Source organism: Pelecanus crispus, chromosome Z (genome assembly GCF_030463565.1).
Source record: "Pelecanus crispus isolate bPelCri1 chromosome Z, bPelCri1.pri, whole genome shotgun sequence".
Lineage (NCBI taxonomy): Eukaryota > Metazoa > Chordata > Aves > Pelecaniformes > Pelecanidae > Pelecanus > Pelecanus crispus.
In genome coordinates, this window is record NC_134676.1 from 58,129,640 (window position 1) to 58,145,563 (window position 15,924).

General features: G+C 36.4%; 1 protein-coding gene across 3 annotated transcripts in view; it reads left to right on the forward strand.

Annotated features, from left to right (window-relative positions):
* LNPEP (leucyl and cystinyl aminopeptidase) overlaps nt 1-15,096 on the forward strand; it is an 81,151-nt gene extending 66,055 nt beyond the window's left edge. For 2 of the 3 annotated variants that reach the window (XM_075726162.1, XM_075726164.1), the window contains exons 10-18: nt 2,360-2,520; nt 5,045-5,133; nt 6,939-7,119; nt 7,874-8,030; nt 9,407-9,591; nt 10,286-10,447; nt 11,302-11,442; nt 12,480-12,561; nt 13,472-15,096. In XM_075726162.1, coding sequence (XP_075582277.1) covers nt 2,360-2,520; nt 5,045-5,133; nt 6,939-7,119; nt 7,874-8,030; nt 9,407-9,591; nt 10,286-10,447; nt 11,302-11,442; nt 12,480-12,561; nt 13,472-13,603 — 1,290 coding nt within the window. In that variant the 3' untranslated portion in view covers nt 13,604-15,096. Of the gene's footprint in view, nt 1-2,359; nt 2,521-5,044; nt 5,134-6,938; nt 7,120-7,873; nt 8,031-9,406; nt 9,592-10,285; nt 10,448-11,301; nt 11,443-11,871; nt 11,911-12,479; nt 12,562-13,471 lie in introns of those variants that run through there. The other variant, XM_075726163.1, reaches the window with a different exon arrangement.
* Nucleotides 15,097-15,924: the final 828 nt, after the last annotated feature.

The window sequence follows — 15,924 nt, forward strand, 5'->3', positions numbered from 1 at the left end:
TCTTGCTTTCTGATGGTCTTGTGTCTTCAGATTCACAGCCAGACTCTATTTGTTAATGGTAAAATCTAGACAGGCTGCACGTCTGATTACTTGCTCTGCCCTTGGTATCAAAATTCATCCATTCTACGAACTTGATGGAAAGTCTTTGCTCAATAATATTTTTCCCCCAGTAGGTATCTGAGTAATTAAAACTATATGAACTAGATGAATCTGAGTAGCTCACACAAAATATTGTGTACCTGTCTGATCTTGAGTTGATCTGAGTTGACTGATACCATTATTACTGCCCTTGGACTCTAGCCAGCCTGCAGATCTGCTAAAAGTTTCTTTCAAAGCTTTATCTTCATAATACGAGAGTCCATATCTCTGTCTGGACTTACTGATTCTTTCTGCTTCGGATGTGAACTATATTTCACTGAGTCTCCTTTATGACAATTAAATAATTAGTATTATCATGTGTTGAGATCTTTGATATCCTTTTCGGTTGTTTCCCATATTTATGGCAATAGTAAAAACAAAACTATGATATTCAGCAAACTGAGCAGCTCTTTTTCCTTTTGCTCCCATTAATTTTGCCTAGGCTGAATGTGCTTGAAAATTCCAACCATAAAAGTGGCCTTTTCTTTGATCATAAATTTTTGCTGTCTACACAGCAAAATGCACAATCATTTCTTAAGTCTTTAATCTTCTCTGTGAAAATTGACAATCATAGTTGGAGTGAAGATGAGAAAACGGCATGTGAATTAAATGACAACTCTGTAATACAGGAAGCAAACTTTTTGTATATCTTTCCTAGTGGGGAGAAGGATTAAGTCATTTTCCTGCATTGCTTTCATTGGAGTTAGGAGCTGCTGTTCAAAGATATGTCAATAACATCAATTAATGTCAATAAAATTTTTGGTATGATGAAACTATGAACCTATAATTTCTAATAAATTTGTTTCATTTCAGGTGATCAGGGGGTTCTGTTTTGGAATGGAATTATTTCAGTGGAGCAAATTTCAAATTTACTCATGTCTCTGTACAGATTAGACACAAATCTTTCTGCTAGTCTTTAGGTGGCTTACAATGTTAGCACAGAAGGACAAAGATGTGAAACAGGCACGTGGGCAAGGTCAAATACTAGTCTTAATTAGTTCCCTGATCTCTTCACATTCCTCTTACCTTGGGTTTGGGGTTTTTTGGTTTCAGTTTTTTTGTCTGGCTGGCGTTGATCTTATAGATTCCTTGGTAGTTTCAAAGAGCAACAGGAAGGAAAGGAAAAGATAGTGGCAAAAGAAGGTGAGAGCATACATTCAGCACACCTTGGGCAATTTATGAAGGAATTGCATAATGTAATGTTGTAGTAACAATGATAGCTTGTGATAACAAGATGGAGGAAGAGGATTCACCCAAGAGTGGGTTTTGAGAGTATGTAAAAAGTAAAAAACCATGTAGACTTCAGATTCTATAGATTTTAAACTTTTGATAGAGAATTGCTTCCCTGGAATTGAAACCCCTACTTGAAGTTTATGGTCATTCTCTACATAAGTAATATAGTATTTTCCCATGCAGGTAACTGTACATGTTATTCTTGGCTTGAACAGAGAACAGTGGGCAGTAAGTTGCTGATGAGGTAAACTAGAGAAAGACACAGTATATGTTGGTAAAAGCTAAATGTAACTTAAGTAATGATATATTAATTTCTTTATGTTCCTGATGGCTCAACCTAAATCATATTTTCATAAGTTAGGGGACATACTGTCTTTTTCAGGTTGGATGATCATCTCTGCTAATAAACAAGCAGTGATATGTAGACATTATAAAGTACTTATCCCTCAGTGGGGATGTCGTAGTACAAACAGTTCCTGAAAGATTAGAAGAGGTTGGAGGTTAAGCTGTGCAAAGGCTGGTAAGTGTGGAGGGGAGGGGAAGAGAAAGTGCTCAGTATAAAGGATATGTTGGTTTTGTTGTACAAACACCATCACTTTAATTCAATTTCTAATGTTAATTTCAGAATTAAAAGATCTTTAAACTGAAACACCCACATATCAGAATACCAATAAGGAAAGAGAAGGGATAGCGGGGAGCTTGGGAGCTTACCATAACTTTCTTATCTGTAACATTCTCTTCTCCATTTTCATGACATACCAGTTCAACCTACCTGATGATTTCCAGTTTGTCTTTCCACTGCTTGGCTAGGATTCCCTCAACTTAAGAAAATAAAAACCACTTGCTCCCCTAAATTGTTGCGTATTAAATTTACAAGCTCAGTGATTGTTTACAGATGCAGAATCATGCTACCACTTTGTAAATTAAGGAGGAAGGTTTAAAAATGTTCTCCATTTAGCATTTTCTTGTTATGATTGTTTTTTTACAGATTACCAATGGAACACTAGATGTAAAAAAGTTGATGAAAACTTGGATTCTGCATAAAGGATTTCCTTTAGTCACTGTTGTCCGAAAGGGAAAGATTATTTCTGTACAACAAGAGAAATTTTTGTATCATGTGGAACCAGAAAATTGGACATCAGATGCAAGGTTACTACCTTCTTAATACCTTTTGTCCATTAAAATCTACCTGCAGATATCTTTCTTGTATCTTGTACTTCTTTCTCACCTTGTATTCAGGTTCTAGTATTTTCTTTGAAGGCAGGTAGTAATAGAAAATTTGGCACAGAAATTCACACATCTAATATCTGCCAGAAGTTCCATGTGTAGTTCCACCCAAGCAACTAGTAAAAATCTTTTGTAAGCCGAGTTTCTTGTTTGCATCCTTTCCTGAAGCTTATAAGCTTGAGATGGTGAATTGTGGTAAGTAGTAAAATGAATTTTTCAGGTTTTTTAATACCAAAAGGAAGATCTCACAGGTAAAGTTTTCTTTTAATTTCAGAAAGTCTTGTGTGGTTAATGAGAAGCTGTAGAAAAGCAGGTTGCAGAAGTCTGCAGAAGTTACAGAGGCATATGTCTTTAGAGCTTCTGCTCCTTCCTGCCACAATTCAGTGTATATCTTGGGCTTTGGTAGAGGAAAGTAGAGAAGCTAGAATCAAAGCTTTCTTGGCTTAAAAATTTTAAGATGGCACTAATGCATGACAACAAATGGCTGAATATATGATGGAGGCAATATCCATTGTACCAAAACTTAAAAAGAAGTACATATGCACATCCTGAAGAAGCAAAGATGTGGCAATTGCTAATTGTAAAAATTAATTTACTTCAAATATGTCTTATATTATGAACTTTACTGTATTTTGTAACAAACTAAAATACGTAGCTTTGAATCCTTTTGAGATTTTGGTGGTTTTATTCAGTTGTTTGAAGTCTTAACAGGAGCCGAGTCCTTTGCATCATCTTGCAGAATCAGGCCTGTGAAAAGAATTTGTCTCTTGAAATGCTGGAAGTTATAGAGCTTTGTTTTATTTTTGTTATGTGGAGGAAGGAAAGTGATATGTGGTTGAAAGGTAAGGGAAGAAGGGAAGGATTGTTAGGCTTAATTATTCTTCTGTTTCTAATTGATGTCAATTTGGGGAGTGCATGAAAAGCTTCTGAAGAGTGCTCTGAGTCATACACACATGGGGTTCCCGTCAAAATTGGAATGCACAGGTACAACCATCTCACTCAAGTTGTGTTTTCTTTGAATAGTCAAGTCCTTGTCATCATTATGAGCCACCTTAGCATTTATTCTTCCAGTCTGCAGTTCACTTAAGATAGTCTTTGTGGTATGCAATCAGTTATGGTTTCTATTAACCAAGATTTGGAATTTGAATCTTGTATTTGAATCAACACAATTTGTTTTTTAAAGAAGTAATAAAACTTGTAAAATTCCAGGAAGACAGAGCTTTGGACCAAGGTGAAAACAATACTGGCTGAATTTCTGATACAGCCAGAGATTTCCTGTCCATACAACTTTAGACAAGCATGCTGGAACTGAGGAAGAAGTACTAGGAAATGTGCGGTCCCTCAGGGGTCCATACTGGGACAACTATTATTTAATGTCTTCATCAGCGACACAGACAGTAGGATCGAGTGCACCCTCAGCAAGTTTGCAGATAATACCAAGCTGAGTGGTGTGGTTGACATGCCTGAGGGATGGGATGCCATCCACAGGCACCTGGACAAGCTGGAGAAGTGGGCCCATGTGAACAAATTGAGGTTCAACAAGGCCAAGTACAAGGTCCTGCACCTGGGTTGGGGCAACCCCCAATATCAGTACAGGCTCAGGGATGAAGGGATTGCGAACATCCCTGCAGAGAAGGACTTGGAGGTACTGGTGGATGAAAAGCTGGACACAAGCAGGCAGTGTGTGTTTGCAGCACAGAAAGCCAACCATATCCTGGGCTGCATCAAAAGAAGTGTAGCCAGCAGGTTGAGGGAGGTGATTCTGCCTCTCTGCTCTGCTCTAGTGAGACCACGCCTGGAGTACTGCATCCAGGTCTGGAGTCCTCAGCACAGGAAACACATGGACCTGTTGGAGTGGGTCCAGAGGAGGGCCACAATAATGATCCAAGGGCTGGAACAGCTCCCCTCTTGAGGACAGGCTGAGAGAGTTGGGGTTGTTCAGCCTGGAGAAGAGAAGCCTGTGGGGAGACCTTATTGTGGCCTTTCAATACTTAAAGGAAAGATGGGGGCAGACCTTTTAGTAGGGCCTATTGTGACAGGACAAGGAGTAATGGTTTTAAACTAAAGAAGAATAGATTCAGACTAGATAGAAGGAAGATATTTTTTATGATGAGGGTGGTGAAGCACTGGAACAGGTTGCCCAGAGAGGTGGTGGAGGTCCCATCCCTGGAAACATGCAGGGTCAGGTTGGATGGGGCTTTGAGACAATTTTCCCACTTCTCAACATGGTGGGAATAAAAAAATAATTGTTGTACATGCTGTACATGTATTCTTTTAGTGTATTCCCATTATATGAGTGAGATTCATACTTCATTATTTTACACAGCATGCAGTGGTTCTAATACTACTAATATATTAAAGTGCTTAAATTAAAAAACCGAAACAAACCCTTCAAGACAAATAATATGTGTATAATATGTCAGTAAACATCTGTTTTCCTTTGCAGTTATCTGTGGCATATTCCTCTCACCTACATAACTAGCAGCTGCAACTTTACCCATTGTACTAATGCGTATTTACTGGACCAGAAGTCAGGTATGTGACTCAAAACTTTGGTAGCAAGTTACTTAAGTGTTATAGATTACTGATCTTTCTGACCACACACTTGTGTAAGATGTGAATATGAAGGCACACATAGTACAAAATAATTACAGAGATCTGGAGCCAAGCACTACTGGTGGTGTCGTCATTAGAGAGTTGGTTCCCTGTAGCATTATATGTAGAAGTAAATGGCAGGAACTGGGGTAGAAGCACAGGTTTGGAATTTATAAAAGCCTGTACTCTTTTCATCCCAGTGCATGCATGAAATCTCTCAAACTGCTTGTTGTGTAGAGAGTGAGTAGTGGGAGAGTTGCTCTGCCAGTGTACTGAAATGTGAAGAAGTCACTTTCTACTGAAATATTATTTATTTTCTTTAATGGTATAAGAAAATATTGCATCTGGAACAGATTAAGTTTTTGAGAATGCTGTTGTAGAACTTGAAAGCCTCAGATCTTTTCACATAAATTCTGCTTTTGCTGCAGTGGCTAGTTTGAATCCTAAATTGCTAGTCTGTGAGGGGTTTTTTATTCAATCCTGGTTTTTTCCTTACCAAGTGAATAATTACTATACACTTTCATGTAGTATTGTGCTAACATAACTTTGGCTATCTCTCTCCACTAACATGAATAGTTTGCATTTTACTGAAGCTGGTCTGACTCATCATCTTATATCCGCTGATGTATTTTCTTCTCCCCTGTTAAAGTTGCTATTCAGTGCATTTAACTGGCAGTTACTTTTAATTCCTAAATCTGTCTCGCACCTCTACTTTTTGGAATAAAACTATACAAATTTAAAATCAAACTCTTAGGGCTGATCTTGACATTTTTGCTGTTTACTGATTTTTATGAATTGCCAGCCCTCTAAAATTACTTTAGAAGTACCATAATTCAAGTAATTAATTAAATTTTGTAATTAATTAAATATTGGGTTATGTCATTCTGACATTGGTTTTACAAAGCTTTCAAGTTATTCCTGGCCTTTTTCATTTGAGATGGAGTTTTAGAAAAAATACTAGGATTTATCAGGATGGAGAAACAAAGCTGTTTAATTTAATGTGTTCTTGATCTTACTAGAACTAATAGATAAGTAGCCTAATTTCATCATTTTTGTTTCACCTTAAATGGCCCTATTGGTGGTCTCATGTTCATCATACTAATTCCTCACTCACTGTAGAAACTTCAGTGTGAAGGATATGAGAGTATATGATATGAAATGTACAAAAGAGTTGGGGTAGAATATTTACTAAATTTCAAAGGCACTGTAAGTGCTATGCAAATTGAGGTTTTTGACAGTAGTTATAGAATCAGCTGAAAGGAAGAATTTCTTCCCAAAGCCTCTCTGCCTCTGTCTAGTTGACTTTGAAACTAGAGTGTGGCCTTTCATCTACTTAATGCCGTCTCCATTTCTCTGTGTCTTTATATGATGTGTGTAACTGCTCCTTATATACATATATATATATGTATATATATATGAAAGTGGGCAGAGAGGAGATGGGGTTATTTGAAAGGAGGACTGGACAGAGGGAGAAAAATTACTGCCCTAAGTAATGAGCTATGTAGATACAAGTCAGGGCAGATTGTGATACTGTTTATTCGATCAGATGTAGGAAGAAGGAGGAAGTGCAACCTGGAATTTTAGAGCCTTCTCATGAAACCTTTCTATTGGCAATTCCTTCTTCATAGTAGGGGGAACTAGTGGGTGGAAAAGGATTTATTGACTCTCTGGAACCAGACTACTTCATACTGGTCTACAGTTGCTAAATGCTTGTTTCTGCTGCTAACTGATTGTCTGTCCATTAGCTGTCATTGAACTTCCAGAAGAGGTGGAATGGATAAAATTCAATGTGGACATGAACGGCTATTACATAGTACACTATGCTGAAGACTGGAAAACGCTGATTGATCTGTTGAAAAAAAACCACACTGCTTTGAGTCCTAAAGACAGAGCTAATTTGATCAACAATATCTTCAACCTTGCAGGGTAAGACTTTTATACTGGAAAGCATAGTTAATATGCATTTAAAGTTTTTTCCAAGTCAAAGAAGATTAAATTTAGATTCTAGAGAAGACTGCTTCAGAGAAGTTTTAATTCACTCTTCATTAGCCTATTGAAACCGTTCACCATTCACTAATTTTTTTTTTTTTAAGTTATTTCACTGATGCTTCAATATTGATACTAGATGTTATCTCCCTGTTCCTTATAGCAGCATCCATTTATTTGCATCACAGAGAGCCACATGATAGCTTTCATTTGTGGAAGACACTGTGTGCTTTAGTGTCTGATAATCTGCCTAGTGGACTGTTTTCCTGTACTCTGTCAATGAATGCTCCACTCTAGAGAAGTAAGCTATTTGCCTCTTAAATTTTTACTGGTTCCCTCTCTTGTCTTTCACCACTGCCGTCAGAGCAGGTGAGGCTGAAGCATTCTGGATTACTTCTTTGACTGCTGCTTCCTGTATCTGAGTACGCTCATTTATGATAAATATTTTCAGACATCATTGTCACACTTTATTTCCATTTTATTAATTGAAGGCATGTTAGTGGCCATTTTTGCTTTGTTGCTATCTTACTAATGTTATAACATAAAAATCTCTACATCTAAAGTATTTCCTGTGTTACTCCCTTCATTCACCTATCCCTCTGTTAATGTCATGGAGAACATCACTTATGATCTTGTTTCAGGGAGTGCTTTTGTTCTGGAAGCCATTTTAATGTTTGTGTTCATTGACCTATAGTCTAGGAAAAGTGTCTCTGGAAAAGGCCTTTGAGCTCATTGATTACCTTAACAAAGAGAGCAGCACTGCACCACTCACTCAAGCTTTGTTTCAGCTGAGTCTTATGTACAGCCTTTTAGAGAAAAAGGGTGAACAACAACTGGCAGCACGAGTCATGGTATGTCTTACTTTTCTGTAAATTATAATTTGAAATAATTAGCTGTAATGTTCTTGATAGTTACATTAGCTTTTTAAGTGTTGACTGCTGAACATATTCAGTAATATTACTAAGTTGGATGGGGATTCTAGATAGTTGCCAGTCTTGCCTGCTTTTGTTAAGTAGGAATGATCTCTTACTGAAATGCTAAATTTTTTGGATCAACTTCCATCTCCCCCCCAACCCCCCAAATGTTTTGTAGAGAGTGTAGTGCAATGGGAACACAATGGTGTCTGGGGATTTGCTATAGTGGCTACAAAGGTCAATATAGTACAGATATGCAATTAAACAGAGTCCATGACATTTTTCAAGTACAGAAAAGTTATTTCAAAAATTATTAGAGTGGGTGGAGATCATAAACCTAATTGCTTTGTATCAAGGCAGTGGAAAAAAACAAAACTGTTTTCTGTAAAAATAAGAACACATGAATGGTTGTTATTGTCCCATTCCAGTTGTGTGATAGATTAACACAATACAGTGCAATGAAATCAACATCATAGCCTGAGTTCTTGCTGAGGAAATGTCTTTCATTTCTGTTTACCTTATTATGAAGCCTTCTCTCTATATTCATATTCAGGTTTAAAGTGATCCTTACTGCTTTAGATAGTAGAACGTTAGCAAAGGGATTTAGTCTAGAAGGAAAATTATTAAATGATTAGGTAAAATAGCAGATGTTTCTCTTTATGCTAGGTAAGGGTAATTAGCAAGTGCTTAAGGAAACTTACAAGAAACAAAAAACACTACTATAATAATTTCCTTTATTTAGTACTTACTCAAAGGGTTTACAGATCTGCTGTGATAAACAGCCCAAGCTATGGTTTGCAATACAGTGCCTATGGGGTTATATTCAAGGTCAAGTGTTTCAGCTGAGATGTGGTAGCTGGTCAGGCACCTTGCTGTGGTTTTGGCAAGCTACAAAACTACAAATGTGAAGGGTGTTCAGCCTATAGGAAAGTTGGTTTGTTTGTTTGTGCTAAACTAAGGTGTATTAACTGTCAACTTGATGCACTTAAAAGCAGTTAAATATACAGGAGTTGTAGTTACTTGAGATAGTAAGCTGACTATATACAAGTCTGACCTGTAGCTTGAAGACTAGTCTTCAGTTTCCATGTGCAGTTTAAGATGTAGACCTGGCCTATTTTTCAGGTCTATGTGGTATCTGATACTTACTCATACAGATAAGATATGGTATATATAAATTGGAATAGGTAGATTAAAAAAATACTATTTTTAATTTCCACAGTTCTAAAACTTAATTTTTTTTCTTAGACTAATTTTGTACACAGAAAACCCTCTTGGGAATAACTAGCTATTGCTAATAATTTTTCCTCCTTTAGCATAGAATAGAGCACCTGCTTGGAGATAAAATTGATCAACAGCATTGGACAGATGATGGGACCTTGTCTGAACGAGAGCTCCGGTCAACGCTGCTAGCTTTTGCTTGCACACATGATATGAGAAACTGTAGAACAGCTGCCACTGAGATATTTGAGAAATGGATGAGGTCTAATGGAACAATGAGGTACCACAAAAACTGCGTTTCCACTTCTTTATCTACCCGTTTTCCGGTTACCTTGCCACCATCATTTTGGGAGGGGGGGGAAACAAACCAAAACCCCAACCGAACCAAAAAAAGACCACACCACCAACAAAACTGAATATTGATGAAGCACTTTGTTCTGTCTTTCACTGTTCCTCATGTAGAATTAATTGCTGTTTTAAGATGAGAGGGAGAACTGTGCTAGAATTTAAGACTTCATTTGCAGTCCCATTAAGTGTGACTGCAAAACCAGCCACAAGTTGCTTCCATCTGCATTTCCGAAGCTGCATGCTCAAGGAGGATTACTTAGTAGCAATGTCAAAGCACACCTTTTTATCTTGGAGAATTCGTTCTGCTCTGGATTTGTGTGTATTTTGAGCCACAGAAAATTACTCAGATTTTTGTACAGTTACTGTGCTTTCATGTGACTAATATGATTTGGTTTTTCCTAGTGACTTAAAGTATTGGACTGGCATGAATTCAGTCCAGCAAACTTACAGTTGCTACAGAATTAAACTGCTTAAAAGAGAGGCATCTCTTTCAAGCTAATCTTTTCATTTTGTGACTTTTCTTCCCTCTTTTCTCAGATGAGCATTTTTATGTCCCCCTTTTTTGGTTTGTTTGGTTTTTTTGTTGTTGTTTTGTTTTGTTGTTGGTTTTGTTTTTTCCCCTGTAGTCTGCCTAGTGATGTTACGAAAGCCATATTTACAGCTGGAGCCAAATCCAGTGATGGCTGGGAATTCCTTCTGAATATGTATGCCTCTTCAGTTTCTGAAGCAGAGAAGAGCAAAATGATTGAAGCCTTGGCCAGCACAGATGATGTCAGAAAGCTGATCTGGTATGGAGGAGCCAAAAAGTTGTATGCTGTGTAAATTAAAAGCGTTAAAATCTTCTTTCAAAAAATGTATTGTCTTTTTTGTACTGTTGAAAAAATTTCTGACCAGTAAAGAAAATCTGTCCACAAGTTTTGTACAGACTTCCATAAACATGAAGAACATGATATTTTTCGCTTAAAAATAATTTACTTAACAGAGTACTCAAAAGACCAAATTCTGAATATGCATAAAGAGAAGACAATTGAACTGGTAATGCAAAACTGCAGGTTTTGTAGTAAAGGTAACAAAATTGCAGATTGTTCTGTGGAGTCTTAAAAGACTGGTATATCTTTATAACCAAGATAATAACTAGTTGGGGGGGGGGGGGGTTGGGGGTTTGAGGTTTTGTTTGGTTGTTTGTTTGCTTGTTTTTCTTTTCTTTCTTTCTTCCTTTCTTTCTTTGGCTGAAATTTTGACCTTACATTATGCTCCAACATCTCTCTATAGACCAAATCTCAGTACTGCATGGAGGACACCAAGGTTGTCCTGCTAGGTGATTCTTGTTACAGCTTTCTTCTCTTAACTTTTCGATGTATTATGTTTTCTGTTACAAGCTGTAAGAATTTACTTCATCTTTTCCAACATTAATGAAAATTCAGGTACTTAGTTTAGAGCTAAGGTCACTCTGATACTTGGAAACTAAAGCTAAGTAAGTACGGTGGTTATCAAATGGAGCATTGGTTCCACATGCCATAAGTTGCTTGTTGTTTGATCTATTACATAATCTTTTCCATCTAATTCAGGAGTATCAGGAGAATCCTGTGAAGATACAAATAGATGTTTTTTCCTGTCCCTTTTCATATGCTTTGTCTTTTAGGTTAATGCAGAACAGCCTTGAAGGAGAAGTCATTAGGGCACAGGAGCTTTCACATATCATAGCAACTGTTAGCCAGGGTTTGCCTGGATATTTGCTGGCCTGGGACTTTGTCAAAGAGAACTGGGAAAAGCTTACACGAAAGTAAGGCTTTTGATATAGCTGAAACTTTACACTCACAGTGGCCAAAGCACCTGTTTGTTTCTTTCAAGCGCAAGATAATATTATATAAAAAAAATATATAAAAATAAATATATAAAAAAATAAATAAAAAGAAAATAAAATAAATTCATATAAGAAGATTTGTATTAAAACTGTAAAGGCTGTTTTAAAATTTGATTTTACAAAAATAACTTGGAACATAAACTTTGAAGTCTCACCAATGGTTGATGGGACTTTGGAGCCTCCTAGATCCTCATAGTAATTCTAAAAAAATCTTGATCTGAATTTCTGTTAAAAGGATACTGTCTCTTAGATGATTGCTGCAGATGCAGGATATTTATGTGGATCAAAGGCATTCAAAAGCAGACCCAAGGAATTCATTCAGCATTTATTTTTTCTGTCTTTTTACAGCAATCCCAAAACCTAATAACCAAAAAATCCCACTTGCTTTAGAAATACATGTTCTCCTTAACTGGCCTTGAAGGGTACCCAGCAGGAGAGCTGGCCTGCAAGTCTTCAAAAAGCTAACAGTACGTGGAAAACTGTATTTCTAAATCCTAGTTTTGATTTGGGACGGTTTCACATTGCTAAAAAAGCTTCTGGATGAAAATTTCTGCTTTAGCAATCTCATAATAGCCAATATTACAAAATTAATTTGCTTGAAATGAAATCTGGTTGCTAATCAATTACTGTAGGGTTTTGGAATACATACCACAAATACAGGTCTTGGTATTCAGTGTGTGGTGTCCTCAGTTCTTTACTGTTAGAGCTGTGATAGAAGTTTGAAAATTTTTCCATGTCTTTTGTTCTGAAGTTCAATTTTTAGAGGGATAAGGGAACTAGAGGCTTGCACTTCTAATGTGTCTCTTGAAAAATGGGATAGGTAAACTTGAATTTAAGTGCTTTTAATGATTTCCAACTACTAAAACAAAAAAGTAGAAATAAGAATATGTACATATACTGAACCTGCATCTTAAAGTGGCTCCTAATTAAAGATAACTTCTTTGTTTGTATTTCAGGTTTCACCTAGGCTCATATACTATCCAGAATATCATTAGTTGGTCAACTTCTCAGTTTGCAACAAAGGCACACCTACTTGAGGTTGGTGGCTTAATCTACTGGAAACGGATATTTTTCTAGTGCCAATGCTGTTTTCATTTAATTGAGGGATGTTATTTCTGTCCTTGAGGCCCTTTTGCAAGGATATACAGCTATTACTTTCCCTATTTCACACAGGGGAAATTTATACATAAACATGTTGAAGATTACATACTGAGTCTGTGGCAGGGTTGCGTATGGAGTGGAACCCAGTTGTCTGTTTATACTGGTTTTTTTTCCTGTTCACTGGAATACACTGTCTCCCAAAACAGTGATTTGGTCTAGGTCAAATTTTGGTCTAGATTTTGTAAACAAGCTATGCTTTCTACATCTCTGGAATGTGATGGAGCACCATTGAGTAGCACCATTGAGTATTAGTTAAGATCCAATTAATAGCTGTTAGAAATCTCTGTTGTCTTCCCTAACAAGGCCTTGAAGTTAATATGTCAAGACTGATTTATGGTTTAGTCTAATGTTTTAATTCAGATAATTTGGTAGATATAGTTGTTTATGATTTGATCTACAGTATTTTAAGTGTTAGCATTGACAATTATAACGATGAGTGGCTGTGAGGGTCATTCCAGAGCTCTGAAGAGGGTTGCTTGCAACAGTCTGTTCTTTGTCACAGAACGAGACTCCTTTCCAGAATTTTGAGTGCTCTGTGATGAATATGATAAGTAAATGTCTGTTTATTGGTGACATAATTTATTGAAACCAAATGAGTTATTGCTGCAGTTCCCATGAAAAATGCTTTCCTTGCATTTTGGGAACTACCTTGAGAGGGTTGCTTACTGATACAAAATGATTCTCAGCAATGGATTTCCTGCAACGTGTAGCGTTTGCTTCTGAATCTATTTGTGTGGCTAGTGTTGATTTCAATTAAAATTTTCTTTTTCTTTCTTTTGCTGTGCAGGTGAAGTCATTTTTTGAGTCAAAATCAGAGGAGAGTTCTCAACTGCGTTGTGTAAAAGAGGCAATCGACACAATTCAGCTCAATATCCAGTGGATGGAGAGGAACTTAGCAAAGCTACGGGAACTGCTGTAGTGTGCATATGCTGTGGTGTGTCAGCCATTTAGGAGCTCTGTGGGCAGTTGCTGTGTTTCTTTTGCAAAAGCCATGGTGAAACCAGGCATCACTGCAACATTGTTTGCACTATTAAGGAGTCTAGATAGCTCAGGGCATGTCTCAGATAAATTTTTATTTTCCTTGGAGCATTTATGAGCAAGATGTAAGTATTTATTATGAAACTGTTTTCATCTATAGGCCAAACATCTGCACAAATAATTAAATATAATTTTATATTTGAAACGTATTGCCCTTTCATTTGGAGTTGTGTTGCAGTTTCTTAGCAGTGGGTTAATATTGACAGTTAGGGTCAGAAAGAAAGAAAAAGTTACCATGAACTGTTACTTCTTTGCAGACTTCTTATTGAGCAGTAGATTTTTTTTAATTGAAAACTATAGGTGGTTTCCACATTTGTAGATACAGAAGCTGTTATGAAACAAATCAAACTTCAGATACGTAAGTAGTAGTGGATCTTATAAAGTACACCAGTTTGAGGTGAAATAAATAAGGTTCCCATTTGATTTAAGTTTGGATTTTTTATTTTCGCAGTATTCTTAAGGAATTACACACACACACACAAAAAAAAGTCTTATGCTAACAGTGTACACTTTGATGTATAAAATGGCTGGGTAGTAGTATGGAAAAGAAAAACCAGGTAGCAAACCCAAGTCTTTTAGAGATGGGATTTCCAGAAACACTGATGTAACTTTGGAACTTTTACTCTGAATTTATTAGACATTTTTAAGAATCTCGTCATTAATCATTGGACTTTAACTGATTATGCTGTATTGATCTCTGAGCAACTGCACAAAATTGCATCTTTACTGGTTGATTCTTCTGTTAGACTGACTACTGATTTGTGCACTTTTGACTACTGGTTTTTAATTTCACCACTTGTTGCAGAAGGTCTGCGATTAATAGATATGTCAGACACTTCACTTGGATAAAATTCTGGTTTTTTCCTTGCCTCATAACTCGCATATCACAGTATAATTTGTGAACATTGCTCACTTTTTATAACATTAGCTTTAGGAAAGTTTCTTATACTGTTGTGAAAAACCTTGTGAGACAAATCTTCAAGGTCTTTTAAAGAAAAGGATCTAAAACCCTAATGTGCTACATTAGAAGTGCAAAATACCCACTGTACTATCTGTATCTCTTCCAAAAGCAGTGAAGAAGGCCATTTTTGAGGTATAGCATATATACACAACACATGCAAGAGTAAACATACCTTTTTATTTGGAGATTTGTTCTATTCATTTCACTGGTGATGTACCTTCTGTGGATTCATGCACGCAGATTCAGACCTGTTGTTGTCTTGTTATTATCCAATTATGTGATCAATTATAAAATACGGTGAAAGCACTAACAATTGAAAGTTGTACTATTTTAATTAAACTAATTTAATTTCAGCTACAGTAAATTCTGAAGAAGATAGTAGTTTGAATTAGATTTAAATTAATGGACTTAAAAATTTGTCACAGGGTAATTCAAATGGAATGCTTTAATTTATGAAACTGCAGCATTGGCTGTTTATCTGGTTAGCAAAAAATGTAAGCTATGATTGCTTAAGCCATACCATACTTTTCCCATCTTTTCAGAATATCTTTCAAAACTCCTGGAAAAGAAATTCCTTGTTTTCCAGCTCACCTTAGAATTGCAGATGTCATTTTTAACCTTGAAATTATCAGAAATAATGTTAGACTTGGAGAGTGTTACAAACAGTTTTTGGCCCAAACGGCCCAGAAATTAATAATTTTTACGTGCACTGAAGAAGGAACTGGCAGTATGAGCGCTGACAATAAATCATACTTCCTTGTAAGTTATTAGAATCGTTAATTCGGTATGTTTTTGGAATTTTTGTACTGCCATGTGTTATGACTTCATTTCCTCCTTTATTTTAAATAGTTGGAATATCTACAGAAATATTAGTTCCATCTTTGCATATTTCTGTGTACATATAGATATATATGTGTGTGTGTCATCTCTTTTTCTTTCTGGTCACTTCTTAGTAAACTTTCATTTTTCTATCCCTTCTGTCCCCTCACATGCGTTTTACCTCATCCCTGAATGCAATATTGAGTCATATAAAATTTTAAATAGAAGATGGGATATTTTTCCACAGTTTCCTCCAGTTTTCTTCTGTGGAATTTAAAAAAAATTACTATTTTATTTGAATGCTTTAGTGACAATTATGAGGAAATAGCATGGAGCTGAGTTTTAGCCAGCAAACTATACCAAGAAAATCTGGAAAGTTAGGGAGGTTTTGGCAGGATTATTGAATAATTTTTCATTTTACT